Source organism: Lipotes vexillifer, unplaced genomic scaffold (genome assembly GCF_000442215.2).
Source record: "Lipotes vexillifer unplaced genomic scaffold, Lipotes_vexillifer_v1.1 scaffold528, whole genome shotgun sequence".
Taxonomy (NCBI): Eukaryota; Metazoa; Chordata; class Mammalia; order Artiodactyla; family Lipotidae; genus Lipotes; species Lipotes vexillifer.
This window is the reverse complement of record NW_006794582.1, coordinates 1905471-1923672: the sequence shown is the minus strand read 5'-3', so window position 1 is coordinate 1923672 and position 18202 is coordinate 1905471. Positions and strand designations below refer to the sequence as shown.

General features: G+C 52.1%; 1 protein-coding gene across 1 annotated transcript in view; it reads left to right on the top strand.

Moving 5' to 3' along the window:
* The first annotated feature begins 607 nt into the window (after window positions 1–607).
* Window positions 608–18202, top strand: part of CPNE5 (copine 5) — a 90689-nt gene continuing 73094 nt past the window's right edge. Inside the window, exons 1-3 of the mRNA XM_007467275.1 lie at window positions 608–741; window positions 14924–14964; window positions 16756–16802. Coding sequence (XP_007467337.1) covers window positions 647–741; window positions 14924–14964; window positions 16756–16802 — 183 coding nt within the window. The 5' untranslated portion in view covers window positions 608–646. The remainder of the gene's footprint in view (window positions 742–14923; window positions 14965–16755; window positions 16803–18202) is intronic.

Here is an 18202-nt window from a genome sequence, read left to right as displayed (position 1 = left end):
CTGGAGCCGCGTCTCCACGCCCGCCACACGCACAGAGATTCACATGCTCGCACGGACACACTCACACTAGCGCGCAGACCCCGCCCGCGGCCCCGCCCCGGCCCCTGCGGGCGTCCCCTCCGGCGCTCGCGCACCCGGAGCGCAGCCCGCCTCGGGTGGCGGGAGGCGGCGGCTTCGGGCAGATTTGATTTTCCCGCAGCCCGGGAGCCCCGGAGCCAGAGCCAGAGCCGAGGAAGTGGCACTCGCAGCCCCGTCCCCAACCCCGCCGCGGAGACCCAGCGAGAGGCGCCGGCCCCTCTCCCGGTGCCCCCTCCAGGACTCCGCGCGTCCCTCCCGGTGCCCTCTCCCCGTGCTCCTCCGCCTCTCCCGGCTGCGCCTCAGCTCCCTGTGCTCTTTGCGCCTCTCCGCTGGGCCCCCCAGCCTCCTCGTCGCGTCACCCGCGCCCCCTCCTGTATCCTCTGCCCCCGCTCCCTCCGCCCCTCTTCCCTCTCTCACTTCCCACGCCCCCTCTTCGCTCTCCTCTTTCCTCCCTTTGCCTCCCAGCCCCGGCTCCGGAGTTGGGGGAGAGCCCAGGGTTTCGGTTGCTCCGGAGGAGGTGTGAATCGCGCAGGGATTTACTAATTTGGGGTGGAGGGCGCGGTGGGCTATGGAGCAGCCCGAGGACATGGCGTCGCTGAGCGAGTTCGACTCCTTGGCGGGCAGCATCCCGGCCACCAAGGTGGAGATCACCGTGTCCTGCAGGTGAGCCGCCCGCTGGCCCTGGCCCCCGGCCCCGCCCCTGGCCCCGGAGTTCCTGCACCCCTTTGGCTCCGACCATCTACCTCCGTGCGCCCCCTTCCAGAGTGTCCTCTTCTCCAGGACGCCCCTTTGCCTGTCCTGCAAAAGCCCCTGCCCAGCCACGGGTGGCGACCGCGGAATGGGAAGCCAGCCTGAGGGTCGTATCCCAGAAAGTTTGCACTCTGGGCTGTTGTTGCGAGGAGAGGAGACACAGGAACGGGGGTCCAGACGCCCGTGTGGGGAGAGGGAGGTAGTGAAAGGACATAGCAGGGTCTTCACAGCAGTCTATTTCTGACCATCCCCTCCCCAAATCCAGAAGAGAATGATTTGCCTCATCCCTCCCAGGCGTGCCCAGCCTCTGCCTCCTGTGCCCTCCTTCCCTCTCTTCTCCCCCCTCCTTTGCCCCAACACCCTCACCGTCTCCTCCCTTACCCACCCACCATTCTAGACCCCAGGATGTGAAAGCCTTTCTTCACCTCCAACAACAAAACTGACTCTCAGGAAAGGATCAGATTGACTCATTCATCCTGAGATGTGGATAATTGATGATGACTTAAAGTTGCACCGTTAAAAAAACAATAACTGGGGGTACAAAATCTTAAGCCAAAGGACTAGCATGATGAGTGTGGAATTTTAGAGTCCAGCAGGGGAGGGGGAGGGGAGTTTTTGTGGGCTACCACCCCCAAATCCTCAGTCGTGTCACACAGGCTTTGGGAGTCACTTCTCCATCTAAGCTGGGTCTCCCTCAGGTTCTCCTATCTGAGAGGAAGGCTGCCCCAGGCAGTAAGGGATACAAGTGGAGAAGGGGAAATTTATCCCTAGTGCAGTCACCCTGTGGCTGGCCTAGGGTCAGTGCCTTGCTGGGATTGTGAGGGGGCACTGTGGCCTACACAGAGGCCACCTCTTGAGTTTCCACTGGAAATGCCATTCCCCTGCCCCAGGTGACCAACAGCATTTCTGGGGTCCTGGGTGTGCACTTGTTCCAAATCGCCCAGGCCTCTCTTTGGTCAGACCTTTCACCCACCCTCATGGCACCCCAACCCTGTGTTCCCAAGTTGTGGCATTGGGGAGGTGTAGATGGAGCCAGGGGAACTGGGCTGGGATGTGAAAGAGGGAAGGACTTGGCGGGGGGCTGCGGTTTAGGGTGAGTGGGAGTGAGCGCTGATGAAGTTGAACATAGCTGGCCCCTGCATCAGGCCCTTCTGGGGGCTCCTGTGATAACCCCACATGTCTCCCCTATGGTCCCACATATGGTTTTGTCAGAATTATCTCCCAAGGCCATTTTCATCTTGCCATTACTCTGCTGGGAGATTCCTGACTGCCCATTAGCTCCGGCCTCACCTCCTCAGCCATCCACAGCTGCCCCAGCCTGTCCTCCCTTCCCTGCTGGTGCATAGCCCTGCGCCAGATGCTCCTTCCCAGCCTTCAGTCATGCCTGTGTCAGAGCTGTCTCGGGAGGCTTTTCACCTCAGAGCCTCTGAACAGCACATTCTCCATCCATATCTCACCCTGCCTTCATCTCTGCCAGTTCGTGTCCCCCCATCCTGAAAAGCCCGGCCTCGTGCTCCCCACTTCCAGCCATCCTTCTCACCCTTGAGAGACACGCAGCCCAAATCACTGCCTTCTGTGTTCCCTGGGTCCTGAGCACTCAGCCTGGGCCACCGGGTCTCTCACATACTGAGCACAAAACCTCTTAAGACATCTCAGGTGTGTAGACTTCATTCCTCTTCCCCCAAAGCAACTTTGTAAGCATTTGAGGGCAGCGATCCCCACCCTGACTCAGACCCACGAACCCAGAGGAGGCAGAGGGCACAGGGCATCGTGGCTTTGGAATCAGACACTTTAAAATGGAATCTGCTCCACCACTTGGGGCAAACTTTTAGCCTCGCTTTCCCCCATTTGTCAAGTGCAAGCAACGAACCTGTTATTCGTGGAGAAACCTTATTCACAGAGGTACCCCTCATGCTTGGAAGCATGGCTGGCATGTAGCGGGTCCTCACCGAATACTGTTGGAGGACTTGATTTACAGGAGTAGAGGATCATGAAGCATCCAGCATGCTGCTTTGCACTTGCTTCACACACAGTAGGGGCTCAATAAATAACTACAGTGATTACTGTAAGGCAGTAGCACTTGGCCCCTCCTGTTTGCTCTCTGGAAGCAGAGGTGTCCAAAGACTCAAACCTTTTACCTAAGCAGTACCTAGGGATGCAGTTGAGTTCCTTGGGGATGTGGTTCTGGGATCAACCCTGGTGTTCATTCCCTTACGTGGGACATCAGCCTGAGAAGGGCATGACCCAGGCTCTGCTCCTGCCCTCGCAAAAGCCAGAGAGTGGGGAATAATGAGTTTTGGTAGGAAGGGGTGAGGAGGGAGGAGTCACCTGGAACAGAAGAGAGGCAAGAAAACAATGTGGATAAACTTAAAATTGTAAATCCATCTCTTTGCCTCAACCAGGTCTAACTATCCAGTTTCTAGAATAGTTTGAGAGAGGGAGAGAGAGAAAAGGAAAAGGAGGCAAGGAGGACGAGAATGGGGAGGAAGGAGAGCTGCACAGAATGGCTTTCTCCAGCATATTCTATACTCCATGGCCACCAGTTAATGAGAGCCAAGGCCTCCTCCCCTGCATCTCATGGTCAGCATTGACTGAGCCTGGGGGAGGAGGCTACAGGGTGCCCCTGCCCTGAGCATCTAGGTGACACCTGCTGGTGGGCAGGGAATAGTAGGGCAGGCAGAGGGGTTGGTGGACTGAGAGCTCCAGGGGGCTTCAGAATGGGCAGCTGGGGATGAGGGGGCCAGTGTTTCAAAGGAACTGGAAACTCGCATTCCTGGGAGCTAGTTCCTTTCCCTTCTGCTCCTTAGGAAGGTCCCTGCCATCCCCTGCAGCCCTAGGAGGTCTCTGCTGTTGCCTAGGGGAGGACCTGACCCCCACCATGCCTATCCTAGGACACTCCTAGCTGAGCAAAGCTGCCTGGCACAGGGGCCTGTCTGAGCCCTAGCACAGGACCACAGCAGAGGCCCATCCAAGCCTGTGCTGAAGGCAGGTGACACTGTGGGATGGACGTGTTTGGGCCCCTGCTTCTTTGTGCTGGGCATCTCCTGGGCTAATCTATAGTCTACTCCCAAACAGTTGTTTTCACTGATTTTTGTAAACTCGGGCCAAAGATTTTAAAGCCTCTGGTTGTCTGGCTCAATGCTTGTAAGAACATGAGTCTATGGGGTCTGTCTACCTGGGTTCAGATCCCTGTGATTTTGGGTAAAGCACTTAACTTGGGCCGTGGTTTCCTCACCTGTAAAGTAAGTGTAATGATCCTTATCACAGTAGAAGGATTAAATGGATTAAGCCATGAATAGTCATTTATGTTGCCTATTGTTTGACACCTGGAGATCTGATCCGTCTAGAAAGTTCTCTTTCCCCCTACCCCCAACTTTATTGACATGTATTTGACATACTGTGTACATTTAGAGATTCTGAGGGGTTGTTTTGGGAGTAAGGTAGATGGTTTGTGAAACCAGATTCCAGCAGACATCGTAGAAAGTGTGAGCCACGGGCTTCTCTTTTCTCTGATGGTCTGTTCCAGACCTTTCCTGACTTTATTAGCCTCCCTGCAGACCCAGTCAAAACTCACCCGTCCAGTGTCCTGTTCCCAAGGGCCCCACTATTTCTCTATGCCTCGTCTGATGCAGGCATCCAGACCAGCGTGTTGGTTAGAAAGAGCAATTTGCATTTTTTATGTAACAGGAAACCTGTGCACTTCCGCGGGGTCTTGCTGGCAGAACCACTGAACGATTCTACATGGCGGGGCTCCCAAGACCCACAGGGAAGGCAAGGAGGGGAGAGACCAGAGGCAGGTGGTGGCTTAGCCCTGCTGGGATCTCTCAAGCAGCTGCCCTCTCCCCTCCAGCTGACGTGGGGCTGGTGGGCAGCTGTTGCCTCTGCCCCAGAGATGTTATTTTCTGCTGTCTGTTCAGGTTGGCGTTTTGGAGAGGCAGCCTAGCTCAAGAGCTGTGCCCTCAGCCTCTCAGAAGGGGTGTGAATGGGATCAGAACACTGTCTTCTGACAGGCAGGGGGAGGGTGGCTTTGGGGGAAGGAGGAGCCTGGGGGCAGTGTGGCAGCTGTTAGAGCCATTGCTAGGAAAAAGAGGTCTATTCAGCCACTGACTACATTAAGATACTGTTTAGTGGCGCCAGAGGAATAAAAACAGTGGGATTTATTGAGTGCTTACTACATGCCAGGCATTAACATCTGTACTAGGCTGAACCATATGCAATTGCCTGTACTCAGCTGTTTTTAACCTACTCAAATAGCAATTTGGTACAAACTCAGACTATTATATTAGTTTTCAATTGCTGCATAACAAATCACCATAGTCCTAGAGCTTAAAACAACAGCCATTTATTATCTCACAGTTTCTGTAGGTCAGAAGCCCAGGCACAGCACAGCTGACTTGGCTGCTCTGGGTCTCTCCAGGCTGAAATCAAGGTGCCTGCAGGGGCTGTGATCTCATCTGAGGCTTGGGGTCTAAGCCAAGCTCATTTAGGTTGCTGGCAGAGTTTAATTCCTTGCAGCTGTAAGATTAAAGTCCTGTGTTCTTTTTGGTTGTTGATTTGGGGCTCTTAGCTCCTACAGGCCGCCCTCAGGTCCAGCCATGTGGACCTCTCACAACATGGCAGCTTCCCTCTTCAAAGCCAGCGGGATAATCTCTCCAGAGTCTGCTACTTGATATAAAGTAACAGAAGTGAGTATCCTATCATATTCCCAGGTCCCACTCACACTCAAGGAGAAGGGATTGTGCAGGCTTGTACACCACGGGGTGGGAATCGCAGGGACCATCTTAGATTTCTGCCTACCACAATTACTGCATCTTTTTTAACCTTACAACAATCCTATGAACTAGAAAAATACAAGTAGTATTTTTCCCTTTTTGCTGATTAGGAAATCGGGGCTCAGGTTAAGGAACCGGCCCAAGGCTGTACAGTTAGTGTGTTTTGGAGAAGGGGATCCAAATCCAGTTTCCTCAGACTTCAAAACCTTGAGAGCCTCTTGAGTTTGAGGATTGGGGTCTCCAAGGATGAGAATCACAGTAGGGCCTGGGTACCGACCATGGTAGATGTAGCCAAGAAGTAGGTACTCTATCTCCAAGGATGAGAGAGGCCTTCCTTGCTCAGGGATGCCAGGCAAACCCAGAACCAGAGGAATCCCTAGGGAGCAGAGACCAGAGAGAGTCATGGGATTGCAGCTGGCCTTCCCTGGCATCTAGACCATATGGTAGTAGCTTACCATCTGTCCTCTCCCAGCCCACAGGTCTCCCTGCTCAGACCTAAGGCCATTGCTGGAGATGACCTACCATTGGGAAGAGAGGGTGGGGAGGAGGTGAGGGGAATAAGGCTGGAACAAGTTTGGGGCACAGAGGAATCAGATTCAGTTAGGAATGCTTTGGCTGTAGGTAACAGAAAATCTGATAGTAGGTCAAACCCAAAATACATTTATTTTTCTCAGATCACAGTGAGTCTCTACGTAGGTTATCTCAGTTCTGGTTTGTCAGCTCACTTTGCCATCAAGGATGCAGCTATCTTTCTATTCTGCCATCATCCAAATGGTGGGCCTCATTGTTACAAAATGACTGCCTCTTTTCTAGGTATCACAACCACATCCAAAGACAGGAAGCAAGACATTGGACCAAAGGCCTCTCTCTGAAAATTTCTTTTTATCTAGAAAGCACAGTCGCTCCCACAATCTCTCAGCAGACTTCCCCTTCTATGTCAGTGGCCAAAGGCAGGTCTCATGTCCACCCCAGGCCAGTATATTAGTCAGTTTGGCTGGCAAAACAAAATACCATAGACTGGGTGACTTAAACAAGAGAAAGAAAAATTTATTTCTCACAGTTTTCAAGGATGGAGGTCCAAGATCAGGGTGTCACATTCTGGTAAGCCCTCTTTCCTGGCCTCAGATGGCCACCTTCTCACTGTGCTCACATGGCAGAGAGAGAAGGTGAGAGCAGAGAGCAAGCTCTTCTTATAAGGGCACTAATCCCATCATGAAGGACCCACCCTCATGACCTCAAATAACCCTAGTTACCTCCCACAGACCTCATCTCCAATACCAGCACATTGGGGGTTAGTGTTTCAATGTATAAATTTGGGGGGTCACGTAATCAGTCAACAGCAACAAAGGACAGGAGCCTACCTTCTCTGACTTTAGGCCATCTGCATCAGATAACTGAACCAGTGTGGATTCTATTAGGAAGGGAGTGAGGAATGCTTGCTGGGTGGACAGCCATGGCCTCTGCCACAAGGAGGCTTTCCAGGTGACCCACAGACTACCTGAGATCCCTGGGGCTACAAAGGGCCTCGAGTTTGGTGTCTTTGAGGACTGGCTCCTCAGATTTTCCTGCAGTCAGTGGACAGCCAGTGTTAAGTGACTGGGGACTGATTTTCCAAGCACAGCTTGGCTGGACCCCTGACAACCTCTTTTCCTGCTAGTTTCCTGGTCAAGAAAAAAAGACTTAGTGTGATTCCAAAACATTGCAAGGTGCCTCTGTCTCCTAATGTCACTCACCTCTGCTGGCCTAGCATAGTGCTCCCAGTAGGAGAAATTTTAAGACTTGATGAATGGGATGGGGGATGGGCGTGAGGGAGAGAAAAATCCAGCACACTTCCTACATTTCTGTTGTAAGCTATTGGCTTCACAACTGCACAAGGCAGGTATGTGACTGCGTGCACAGATGAGGAAACTGAGGTTAAGTAGCTTGTGCAGAGTCACAGAATTACCATGTGGCTGTGTGGAGATTCTAGTTTGAATGGATCTGAGGCCAGAGCTCAGGCTCTTTTTCCTCGGTCACGTAGCTTAAGAGGGACAGTTATTACAATAATTAATAATAACAAAAATGCAAATAGCTCCAGGAAGGAGAGCTCTTTAAGCCACGTGAAAATTGCCTTTTAGACCTTGCTGAGGTTGCCTGGCAGGGAGACAGTGCACGGGAGTGAGGAACAGGATATGAAAGGGGAGATGGGCGAGTGCCAGGGGCTGGATGCCAAGGTCCCTCTCCTTTTCTGGGATTACTTCTGCCTGTTAGGACAGGGAGCAGCGCAGGGAGAGATGGGAACCACTCCAGTCCTCTTCAGCTGTTCCTTTGAGAGCACCCCTGATGAAGCTGGGGGTAGGAAACGGGAGAGTGAGGATGTGAGAGGAGCTGCTGGTGGGGATTTGGGAGACCCTGGATTTTAGTAATGCAGGCACCTCTGAATGGTCTCCTGTTTCAGAGTTCAGTTTCGGTGCTCCTGGCAAGCTGGGTGACACTGGCACACCTTAGCCCCAGCTGGCTTGCCTGTACAATTAGGCAATGTCTACCTCCCAGCATTGATACGTAGGGTGAACAGGGTGTCATAGGTTAAGTACACAACAAAGGATTTGGTGCCGATTATATCCACGGTTAATGTGGCCCCCTCCCACCCTCTTTGCCTGCTTGGGGTTAACCAGATGTTTGGTGTTAAATTGCTCCATGGAGAAATAGGGTGCATCTGGAGGGCCCCTCAAGCTTCGGGGTCTCTGCAGCCTCTTCAGGATTCCTGTTTCTCCCTGATAGTGGTTTACCTGTCCCCAGTCTGTTCTCCTCAATGAAGGCTATACAATAGCCAGGTGGACCCCAATGGGCGAGGACATGAAGGTGCTCGAGGTCCTGATCAAGCCCAGTAGTAGGGAGCAGGGAGGGGAGAACATGGGGATTCCCTAGAAGCCACCTTATTCTCCACAGGGCTTTTGTGAGCATTTATTGTATGCCAGGCACTTAAATGCAAGTTAGTATGTGCCAGACACTGTTCTGTTTTGCATATATGAACTCCATTAATTCTCAGAAAACCTGTAGGAGAGTGGGACTATCCCACTTTACAGATGGGGATACTGATGCATAGAGAGGCTAAGTGAGGTCCTACAGCTAAGGGGTAGAGCTGGGTTTTGGATCCAGCATTGAAGATCCAAGCTATGTGCTCATCACCACCAACTTTTTGCCAGAGGATGGAGGGATGCTTAGGGAGGCTTGTTGGAAAGAAGTTAAACCATATTTTGGGGGACTTCCCTGGTGGTCCAGCAGTTAAGAATCCACCTTCCAATGCAGGGGACAAGGGTTCCATCCCTGGTCGGAGAACTAAGATCCCACATTCCCCGGGGCAACTAATCCTTTGTGCCACAACTACTGAGCCTGCACACCACAGCTAGAGAGCCCACGCATCACAACGAAGAGCCCTCACGCTCTGAGTCTGTGCACCACAACTAGAGAGAAGCCCGTGCACCGCAACTAAGACCCAACGCAGCCAAAAATAAATAAATTAATTAAATTAATTAAAAAAAAAACCCATAACAAACAAAAAAACCCCCCATATTCCCTTAGCCTTGGAACCTCAGGAACCTCTTTGGGAATATGATGAAGATTCTGCAAAAAAAGAATGCATCCATATGGACCAATATGCCACATTTTGCTTATAGTTTCAGGGGGGTCCATGGACCTCTATTAGGGACCGCCAGTCCAGGAAAAGCTGAGATGAGTGTGTTTCTTGGTGTGTTTCCTTTTATTCTATAGCCAGAGTCATTTGCTAGTAAATCCACGGAGCATGTATGGGCTTCGTTTAGAGACATCCTGAATGTGTGATAATCAGTTCACTGAGCAATTTAGCACAGGAGGGACTGTGTCTCCCCGCTCCGACTTCCTGAGGCACGGCTGTGTCTCTTCTCAGACTGGGACTCCCTGAGGGCAGAGCTGTGTCTCCCCTCAGACTTTTGCTCCCTGAAGTGAGGGCTGTATTTCCCCTCAGAGTAGGCCTCCTAAAGGCAAGGCTGTTTTCTCCCTCTGAGACTGAGGTTCCCTGAGGGTAGGATTGTGTTTCCACAGGCTGGGGCTCCATAAGGGTCTGGCTGTGTCTCCCCTCAAAGTGGGGGTCCCTGAGGCAGGATTGCATCTCCCCTCAGACCGGGGCTCCCCGAGGACGGGGCTGTGTCTCCCCTCAGACCGGGGGTCCCTGAGGAGAGGGCTGCGTCTCCCCTCAGAGCGGGGCTCCCCGAGGACAGGGCTGTGTCTCCCCTCAGACCGGGGGTCCCCGGGGGCGGGGCTGTGTCTCCCCTCAGACTGGGGCTCCCCGAGGGCGCGGCTGCGTCTCCCCTCAGACTGGGGCTCCCTGAGGACAGGGCTGTGTCTCCTATCAGACCGGGGCTCCCTGAGGACGGGGCTGTGTCCCCCCTCAGACCGGGGCTCCCCGAGGACAGGGCTGTGTCTCCCCTCAGACCGGGGCTCCCCGAGGACGGGGCTGTGTCTCCCCTCAGACCGGGGCTCCCCGAGGACAGGGCTGTGTCTCCCCTCAGACCGGGGCTCCCCGAGGACGGGGCTGTGTCTCCCCTCAGACCGGGGCTCCCTCAGGACAGGGCTGTGTCTCCCCTCAGACCGGGGCTCCCTGAGGACGGGGCTGTGTCCCCCCTCAGACCGGGGGTCCCCGGGGGCGGGGCTGTGTCTCCCCTCAGACTGGGGCTCCCCGAGGGCGCGGCTGCGTCTCCCCTCAGAGCGGGGCTCCCCGAGGACGGGGCTGTGTCTCTCCTCAGACCGGGGCTCCCCGGGGGCGGGGCTGTGTCCCCCCTCAGACCGGGGCTCCCTGAGGATGGGGCTGTGTCTCCCCTCAGGCCGGGGCTCCCTGAGGACGGGGCTGTGTCTCCCCTCAGACCGGGGCTCCCCGGGAGCGGGGGTGTGTCTCCCCTCAGACTGGGGCTCCCTGAGGACAAGGCTGGGTCTCCCCTCAGGCTGCAGCTCCCTGATGGCATTGCTGTTTTTCCTCCGAAAAGACTCCCTGAGCGGAGGGCTGCATCGCTTCCTCTTTCTGACTGGAGAGCCCCAGCTTCTATTCTGACTCTTGTAAGCTTCTCATTGCGAAGGTGTGACCCTCAGGCCTTGTCCTTTAGCACCAGGCAGGAGTTCTCATTTCAGCCTTTCCAGTGCTTCTGTCTTTGCTGGGGTCTTCTCAACGCCCAGTGCATGGTCATTCTTCCTGCAACTGTTTTTGAAATGATTTTGGGGGGGAGAGCAGTTGAGGAAAAGAGCATTTTGCTCTGCTCCCTGATCTTGATTTAAGGAACAAAAGAAGCCAAGCTTTAGGCTGTCACTTGGACATCTGAAGAATTTTATGCTTTTGGGGGGAGAAAATACATTTGCCTGTTGGAAAAAAGTCTCTTTGAGCTCTCCAAAGAGAGATAGTGGAGAAAAGCACTTATGGTCTGGTCTCTCTGTGTCCTTGTGGTTTGAGCCCTGCTTCGTGTTGGAAGACCTGGTTTTTTATCCCTTGGCTTCTTACTGGCTCCGTGCCTGTGGGCAAGTCACTCACCATCTCTGAGCCTTGGAGTCCTCAGTGGATCAACCCCAACAGGGCACTGGGAGTGTATGTGATGGGATGGGCTTCCTGGGACCTGTAAATAGAAGTGGCTTGTGTCACCTGTTCCGTCTCTCCTTTGTCACCAAGTGAGCCTGAGCACCCACCAGGAGAATGACCACTCTGCTCAGCACCGGGCCGATGATGAAGACTAACCTATGTGATGAGCCTCACTCTGTCCAAGTGCTCCACAGAAGTCCTAAGGGAGGAATTGTTTTTTAACTCCACTTTACAGGTGGGGAAACTAAGGCACAAGGAAGGCAAGTAACTTGTCCAGAGGTGGGATGTGAACCCAGCTTGTCTGACTGCAGTCCATATACTTAACCATTAGGCTCTACAGCTAAGAGGAAGTAAAGGGGCCGGCCCTGAGCATGACCATGTTGGGAGATAAGAGGCTTGCTCACCCATTGGCCATTCCTTTTGGTTTTCCTTCATCCATCCAATTTGCCAGGAGTCAGATGCTAGGCTGGCCTGGAGCAGAGTTGGGGTCCCTGCCCCGTGTGAGAGACAGAGGCACCCCTGATTTTGCAGTCCAGGGTGTGCTGAGTATGGTAATGGGTCCTATAAGTCAGAGGATGGCACAGTACAGGCCAGAGAGAGCTCAGAGGAAATGGTTGTTGGTCAGTGTCTGTCCAAGGAAGGCAGAATTGAGGAGAATGAACAGGAATGGTTCTGGAAGGATGGTAAGGATAATCTCAGCAGAGTAGGGGGAAGAGGGTTTGCATTATCTTCAGGTGCCATAGCCAAGATGACCCATGCCATGCAGCTCAGTGAGAGTCTGGAGGGTCACTGGGCAGGGAGCCACCGAAGCTAGGTGGCTGGGTTCTATTTCTTAGTCCAGCTTTGTGCCTCTCGCCCAGGCAGGTCCCATCTGCTTCTCTTTGAAGATAAGACCCCATATCTGTATCTCTCTCTCTTTCTGTCAATCTCTCCCTCTCTCTTTCTCTCTCTCTCTCTCTCTCTCTCTCTCTCTCTCTCTCTCTCTCTCTCTCACACACACACACACACACACACACACACACACACACACACACGGTCTCAACTCTCTTTCTCACTAGTTTAGACATGACTGAACCTGAGTTCCAGAACTAAACTTGGAGGAGGCACAGACCTTGGAGAAGTCAATTGCCTTCTCTCCGAGTCTCACATTCCTGATTTATAAAGGAATTAGAAAAGGTGACCTCTGAGGTCCCTTCCAGATTGAACATTCTAGAATTTTATGTAATTATAGAATTTCATTACAGAATTCAAAGATAAACCTTAGCACTTGCTTTAGTAGGAGTGCCCCTCACCCCGCCCACTCTTCCTCCATCCCCCAACCCTCTTTATTACTTTCCAGCTCCTCACCACATCTCAAGTTCCACCACTGTAGAGTCATCTTTGGAATTTAGGCATTTTGTCCTTTGTTTAAATCAAGACAGACACTCCTGCCCCGAATCCTAGCACACTACAGGAGGGGAGGGTCAGCCCAGGTCCAGGTCAGCCCATCTCGGTGTGGATAAGCATATATCAAATTGGTATCTTACCTGTAGCTCCTGCTGCCTACTTTTCAGAGCTGCCTGTGTATCATTTCATCTGATGCTCACTGCAGTGGGCTGGGAGGTTTATCAGAAGGTTTCCAAAGGGACAGCTGCTGGGAGCAGGTCTGGGAGAGGGGTGATGGAGGCCAGCAGAAGGGTCCTGTGCCTTTGGGTCATGGAGGGCTAGCAGGGTAGCTGCCTCTGGGAAGAGGACCCTGAATGAAGAGACTGGAGCAGAGGATGGGAATCTGGTCGGGGACCAGAGCTGGTATGATTGATGAGCACCATCTGGGACCTCCCCGGGTAGCAGAGGATGCCGTATCCTGGCACCAGGCTGCTGTTGCATCTATCTGTCTGTTGGTTGGTCTTTGGCTCCCACCTCAGAGTGGGGAGCATGGGTGGTGGGGTTGACTGTGGGTCAAGTTGTCCAGACAGGCTGTCACTGCTGATGGCTTCAGTGATGGTGACTTAGGGTGAGTTCTCCTTCTAGACCTTTCTGTCTTTGCCACTGCTTGTGCAGCATGGCTACTCCCTGCCCCTCCCTGGGCCTCAGTTTCCCCCTCCTCAAGGAGAAGGTGGAACAGATGATCCTGAGGGGCCCATCCAGCTCTGATATTTGGAGTTGGCTGGCAGGAAGCCATATAGCCTGATGTTTCTCCTCTCTGGGGAAAGGGTGCAAGGGACATTGGGGCCCGTGGGGGGTAGGGGAGTGTAGGCGGGGACGAGAAGACCCCCGGGGACATCTGGTAGGGAAGTGGGACATGGGTAAGATGGTTAGCAAGGGCAGAGCTTGACTTTAGGACAGTGTAGGAAGGAGTCAGTAGCTCCAACAGGTGGGAGGGCTCACAGGAAGCCCCTTCAGCGATAAAGCCCTTGCCCGAGTCAACAAGGGTCTTCAATGAGCAGGTCTCCCGATGGGCATCTCTGGGAGGCTGTGTGAAGCACAGCTCAGAGCTGTCCCGGGGGGAGTCAGGAAGCCGGGCATTTATCCTCCAACTCCTGCCCATCATTGGCTGCCGTGGAGAGTGTAAACTTCCTGGTATTTGCAGCCCTGCCTCCCCGAGAAAGCCCTTAGAAGAGAAGTAGGAGGAAACTGTGGGTGTGTACAGGAACTAGGAGGGCTGAAGGGGTAGGGCCGAGCATCAGCAACCTTCAGAGCTGGCACTCTTCTCTCTATTGTACAGATGAGGAAACAGCCTCAGAGAGGTTGAGTCACTTCCCAGCCAGAGACCAAGTTTTCTTCGAGCCATGTTGCTTCCTGACAGCAGCGGGTCACTGTGGAGTGAGGGACACCAGATGTGCAGGACATGCCCTTGCCTGATCTCCCTATGATCTCCCATCTGTAAGATGGGATAATGCTTACCCAGTACTGATCTTGCAGGACAGAGTGAGAATTGGGAGCTAATATTTGCAGAATGCTTAGCGCAGTGCCTGGGGTTCAGTGAGTAGGAGCCATGATTGCACAGAGGCAGGGAAGGAGGGGCTCCGCTCCTGTTGTGAGAACTCTCTGCCTCCAAACATTGTGTCCATCATTTTTTGTTTGTATTTTTTGGCCACGCTGTGTGGCTTGCGAAATCTTAGTTCCCCAACCAGGGATTGAACCTGGGACCCTGGAAATGAGAGCGTGGAGCCCTAACCACTGGACCACCAGGGAATTCCCAGTCATCTTGCTGCATGAGTTCAAGTCTAATTGTTAGGACCATGTGTTAGCTCTGGCCTTGACCACAAAAGGACCCTGTTCAAATGAGTCTGCATCCCCTGGGAGGTATCATTAATTAATCCACTGGCACAGGTGAGATGATTGAATAAACTGGCTGTAAGTAGAGCCCTGAGAGAATGGTACATTTGTGGCTTGATTTCACTTTATTTTTTCAGAGACAGAGAAGTGGTAAAAGGAGAATTTCTAGAACAATTTCTACAACATTGGGCAGATTGTGTTTCGGCCCAAGAGCAAGGGGCTGTGGGATCCAGGGCACCAGGGTCCACAGGAGTGTGTGTTGGTGGCGGGGGTGAGAGGCAGGAAGCACCACACACCCTAGGAGCTGAGCTGAGCAACCTCTGGGGCCCAGCCAGCTCCAATGAACCCTAATAAACTGTGCTGAAGGAGCCTCCTGCTTCCCGTTTGCCTGAAGCCAGGCCCGAGGCAGCCTCCGGATCTCAGTAACAGCCTGAATCCCCTGAGATCCTTGGGCTGTGCTAATTCCTGCTCTCTCCCCCTCTTTCAGGAACCTTTTGGACAAAGACATGTTCTCCAAGTCTGACCCATGTAAGTCCTGCACTGACAGTAATAACAGTAACAACAACAGCAATGGCATTATGTTTTATTTTTTTCTTTTCCATTATAGTTTATTCCAAGATGTTGAATATACTTCCCTGTGCTATACAGTAGGACCTTGTTGTTTAACTATTTTATATAGAGTATTAATTCCAAACTTCTAATTTATCCCTCCCCCTGCCTTTCCCCTTTGGTAACCATAAGTTTGTTTTCTATATCTGTGAGTCTATTTCTGCTTTGTAAATAAGTTCATTTGTATCACTTTTTAGATTCTACACATAAATGATATCATATGATAGTTCTCGTTCTCTGTCTGACTTACTTCACTTAGTATGATAATCCCTAGGTCCATCCATGTTGCTGAAAATGGCATTATTTCATTCTTTTTGTGGCTGAGTAATATTCCACCATATATATGTACCACATCTTCTTTATCCATTCATCTGTCCATGGACATTTAGGTTGCTTCCATGTCTTGGCTATTGTAACTAGTGCTGCTATGAACATTGGGGTGCATGTATCTTTTCAAATTAGAATTTTCTCCAGATATATGCCCAGGAGTGGGATTGCTGGATCATATGGTAGCTCTATTTTTAGTTTTTTAAGGCACCTCCGTATTGTTTTCCATATTGGCTGCACCAATTTACATTCCCACCAACAGTGTAGGAGGATTCCCTTTCCTCCACACCCTCTCCAGCATTTCTTCTTTGTGGACTTTTTGATGATGGCCATTCTAACTGGTATGAGGTGATATCTCATTGTAGTTTTGATTTGCATTTCTCTAATAATTAGCTATGTTGAGCATCTTTTCATGTGTCTATTGGCCATCTGTATGTCTTCTCTGGAGAAATGTCTGTTTAGGTCTTCTGCCCATTTTTTGATTGGGTTGTTTGCTTTTTCTGTTATTGAGTTGTATGAGCTGTTTGTATATTTGGAAATTAAGCCCTGTTGGTCACATCATTTGCAAATATTTTCTCCCAGTCTGTATGTAGGCTGTCTTTTTGTTTTGTTTATAGTTTCCTTTGCTACAACGGCATTATGACTACTACAGTAGCCAACGCAGGAGCCTGTACTGAGTGCTCACTATGTACCAGGCATCATTCCCAGTACATCAAGGCTATCTAATGTTTCACCGATACTGTTTGGAGAAAGAGAACTTGGAGGTCTGACCCTTCCCAGCCCCTGTACTTGTGAAGCCTCAACACAACCAAGTGGGTAGGGAGGGCTCAGAAGGTCTCAGTCCCAGGGAAACCAGTGCATTTAAGAGCCCCAAATGTCTGTGGCCAAGGGGGATGAGCACTGATTTTGGAGCCCAGGGTTCTAGCCCTAAGCAATGCCGCTCAAGTATATGACCTCAGACAACTCATTGGCCTCCTCTGATCCTCAGTTTCCCTGTCAGGGAAGTGGGGCTGATGATAATAATAGGCCCCATGAGGCCACCTTGGGCTCTAAAGGGACAAGCGAGTTTAGATGCTCTCTCCTGCCACACCTCTGCCACTCAGTCCTCCATCATTCACACCTGTCTACCTGCCTCACACTTTACACTTCCTCTAGCCTAGATGTGAGTGACCCCGACCCTCCTCCCAAAGGATGCCCCTCCCAGACACACCTATGTTCTGGGCCCCCTCCTCCAAGCCGACCCCACCCCCACCCAGACCCATCACTGCTACCCAGGCCGTAGTGTCCGGAGGTGCCTGACCCTCCAGGGCCCTCCGCATCTGGGGGCCCACACCTTCCTCTTGGCCTGGGGTGTTAACCCTTTTTTCTCTCCTCTCCTCACAGTATGCGTCATGTATACTCAAGGGATGGAGAACAAGCAGTGGCGGGAGGTAGGTACAGCCCCTCTCCCACCACGGAAACATCAGCCTGTTCCTGATTGTCTGTCTGTCTGTTCTTCTAACTCTGCAGTCATCCCACCTGATGTGTTTCCAGCTTCAGCATCTAAACCCCTGTGAAGGATCGTAAGGCGTGCAGAGTCTTGTCCTTGCTGATGCAAGAAGAGACTGAAGGTGGAGAGAAAGTTCCTGTCCTCAGGGAGCCCCAGTCTGAGGGGGGAGACAGGGAGTCCAGGCCCACCAAGATCATGGCCTGAGACATGGGTACAGCATCTAGCACCATGTCTCAGCCAGAGGAGCCTTCCCGTGGCTTTTGACTAATGTGAGTGAGTGTGGCTTTAGTTAGGTGATTCTCCTGCTCAGAAACCTTTGGTGACTCCCCTCTTCTTTGAATCAAGTCTCAGCTGCTTAGTCTGACTTCCAAGCTCTGCCATAACTCAGGATGGCCCGCTTTTCCAGCCTTGTCTCAATTCCATTGTCCCCCCCTGAGGCCTTTTGCCCCTTGTGATAGGGTGTTTAAGGAGAGGGCAGACTTGAAGTGCTCGCTCTTAAGAATCACAGACACTTTTAGTGGGTGGCTGCTAGATACCTTCAGTCTATTCCCCACCCAAAAGCCAGAGGAATCCTATTAAAACCCAAGTCAAATTCTGTCCCTCCTCTGTTCAGAACCATCCGGTAGCTCCCATCTTGCAAAACTAAAGTCTCTGTGGTGGCCCAACAGGCCCTACAGGATCTGACTTCCTTTACCTGACTGACCCATTCCCTACTGCTCATCCCCTCCATCACTCCACTCCAGCCACACCTGCCTCTTCCTGACTCAGGACCTTTGTACTTGCTGTTCCTTCTTCCTGGAATGCTCTTTCCCCAGATGTTCACGTGGCCCCTCCACAGTTCCCTCAGATCTTGACTCAGACATCACCCTATCAAGACCTTCCCTTGGCTACCCCATCTAACATTTCAGCCTCTCCACCCTTTCCTCCTTATCACTTTTCACCATAAGCCATAAACGATACTCTGGTTTACTTATTTATCTTGTTTGTCATGTGTCAGCTCCATGAGGGCAAGGATTTTCATCTGTCATTAACTCTTACATTTTGAACACCTGGAATGATGCCCAGCACACAGTAGGTGTTAATAAATGGCTGTTGAAGGAATGACTGGATTAAGAAAAGGAGCCAGGTGACAGAGGCTGGCAAGGATGTGGGAGCTGTTACCTCATTCCCGTCTCTGCTTCCTTCTTCCCTTAGACCTTCTGTGCCAGCTGATTTTCAGGTGCAGAGAATAAAAGGGGGAACTGGTCAAGGGGGAGGGTCCTTGCAGCCCCTGGCTCCTGTCTGAACAAAGAAGGAGCAGACCTCCTTACTCTTGGAGAAGAGGATCTGGCCAAGCAAGGA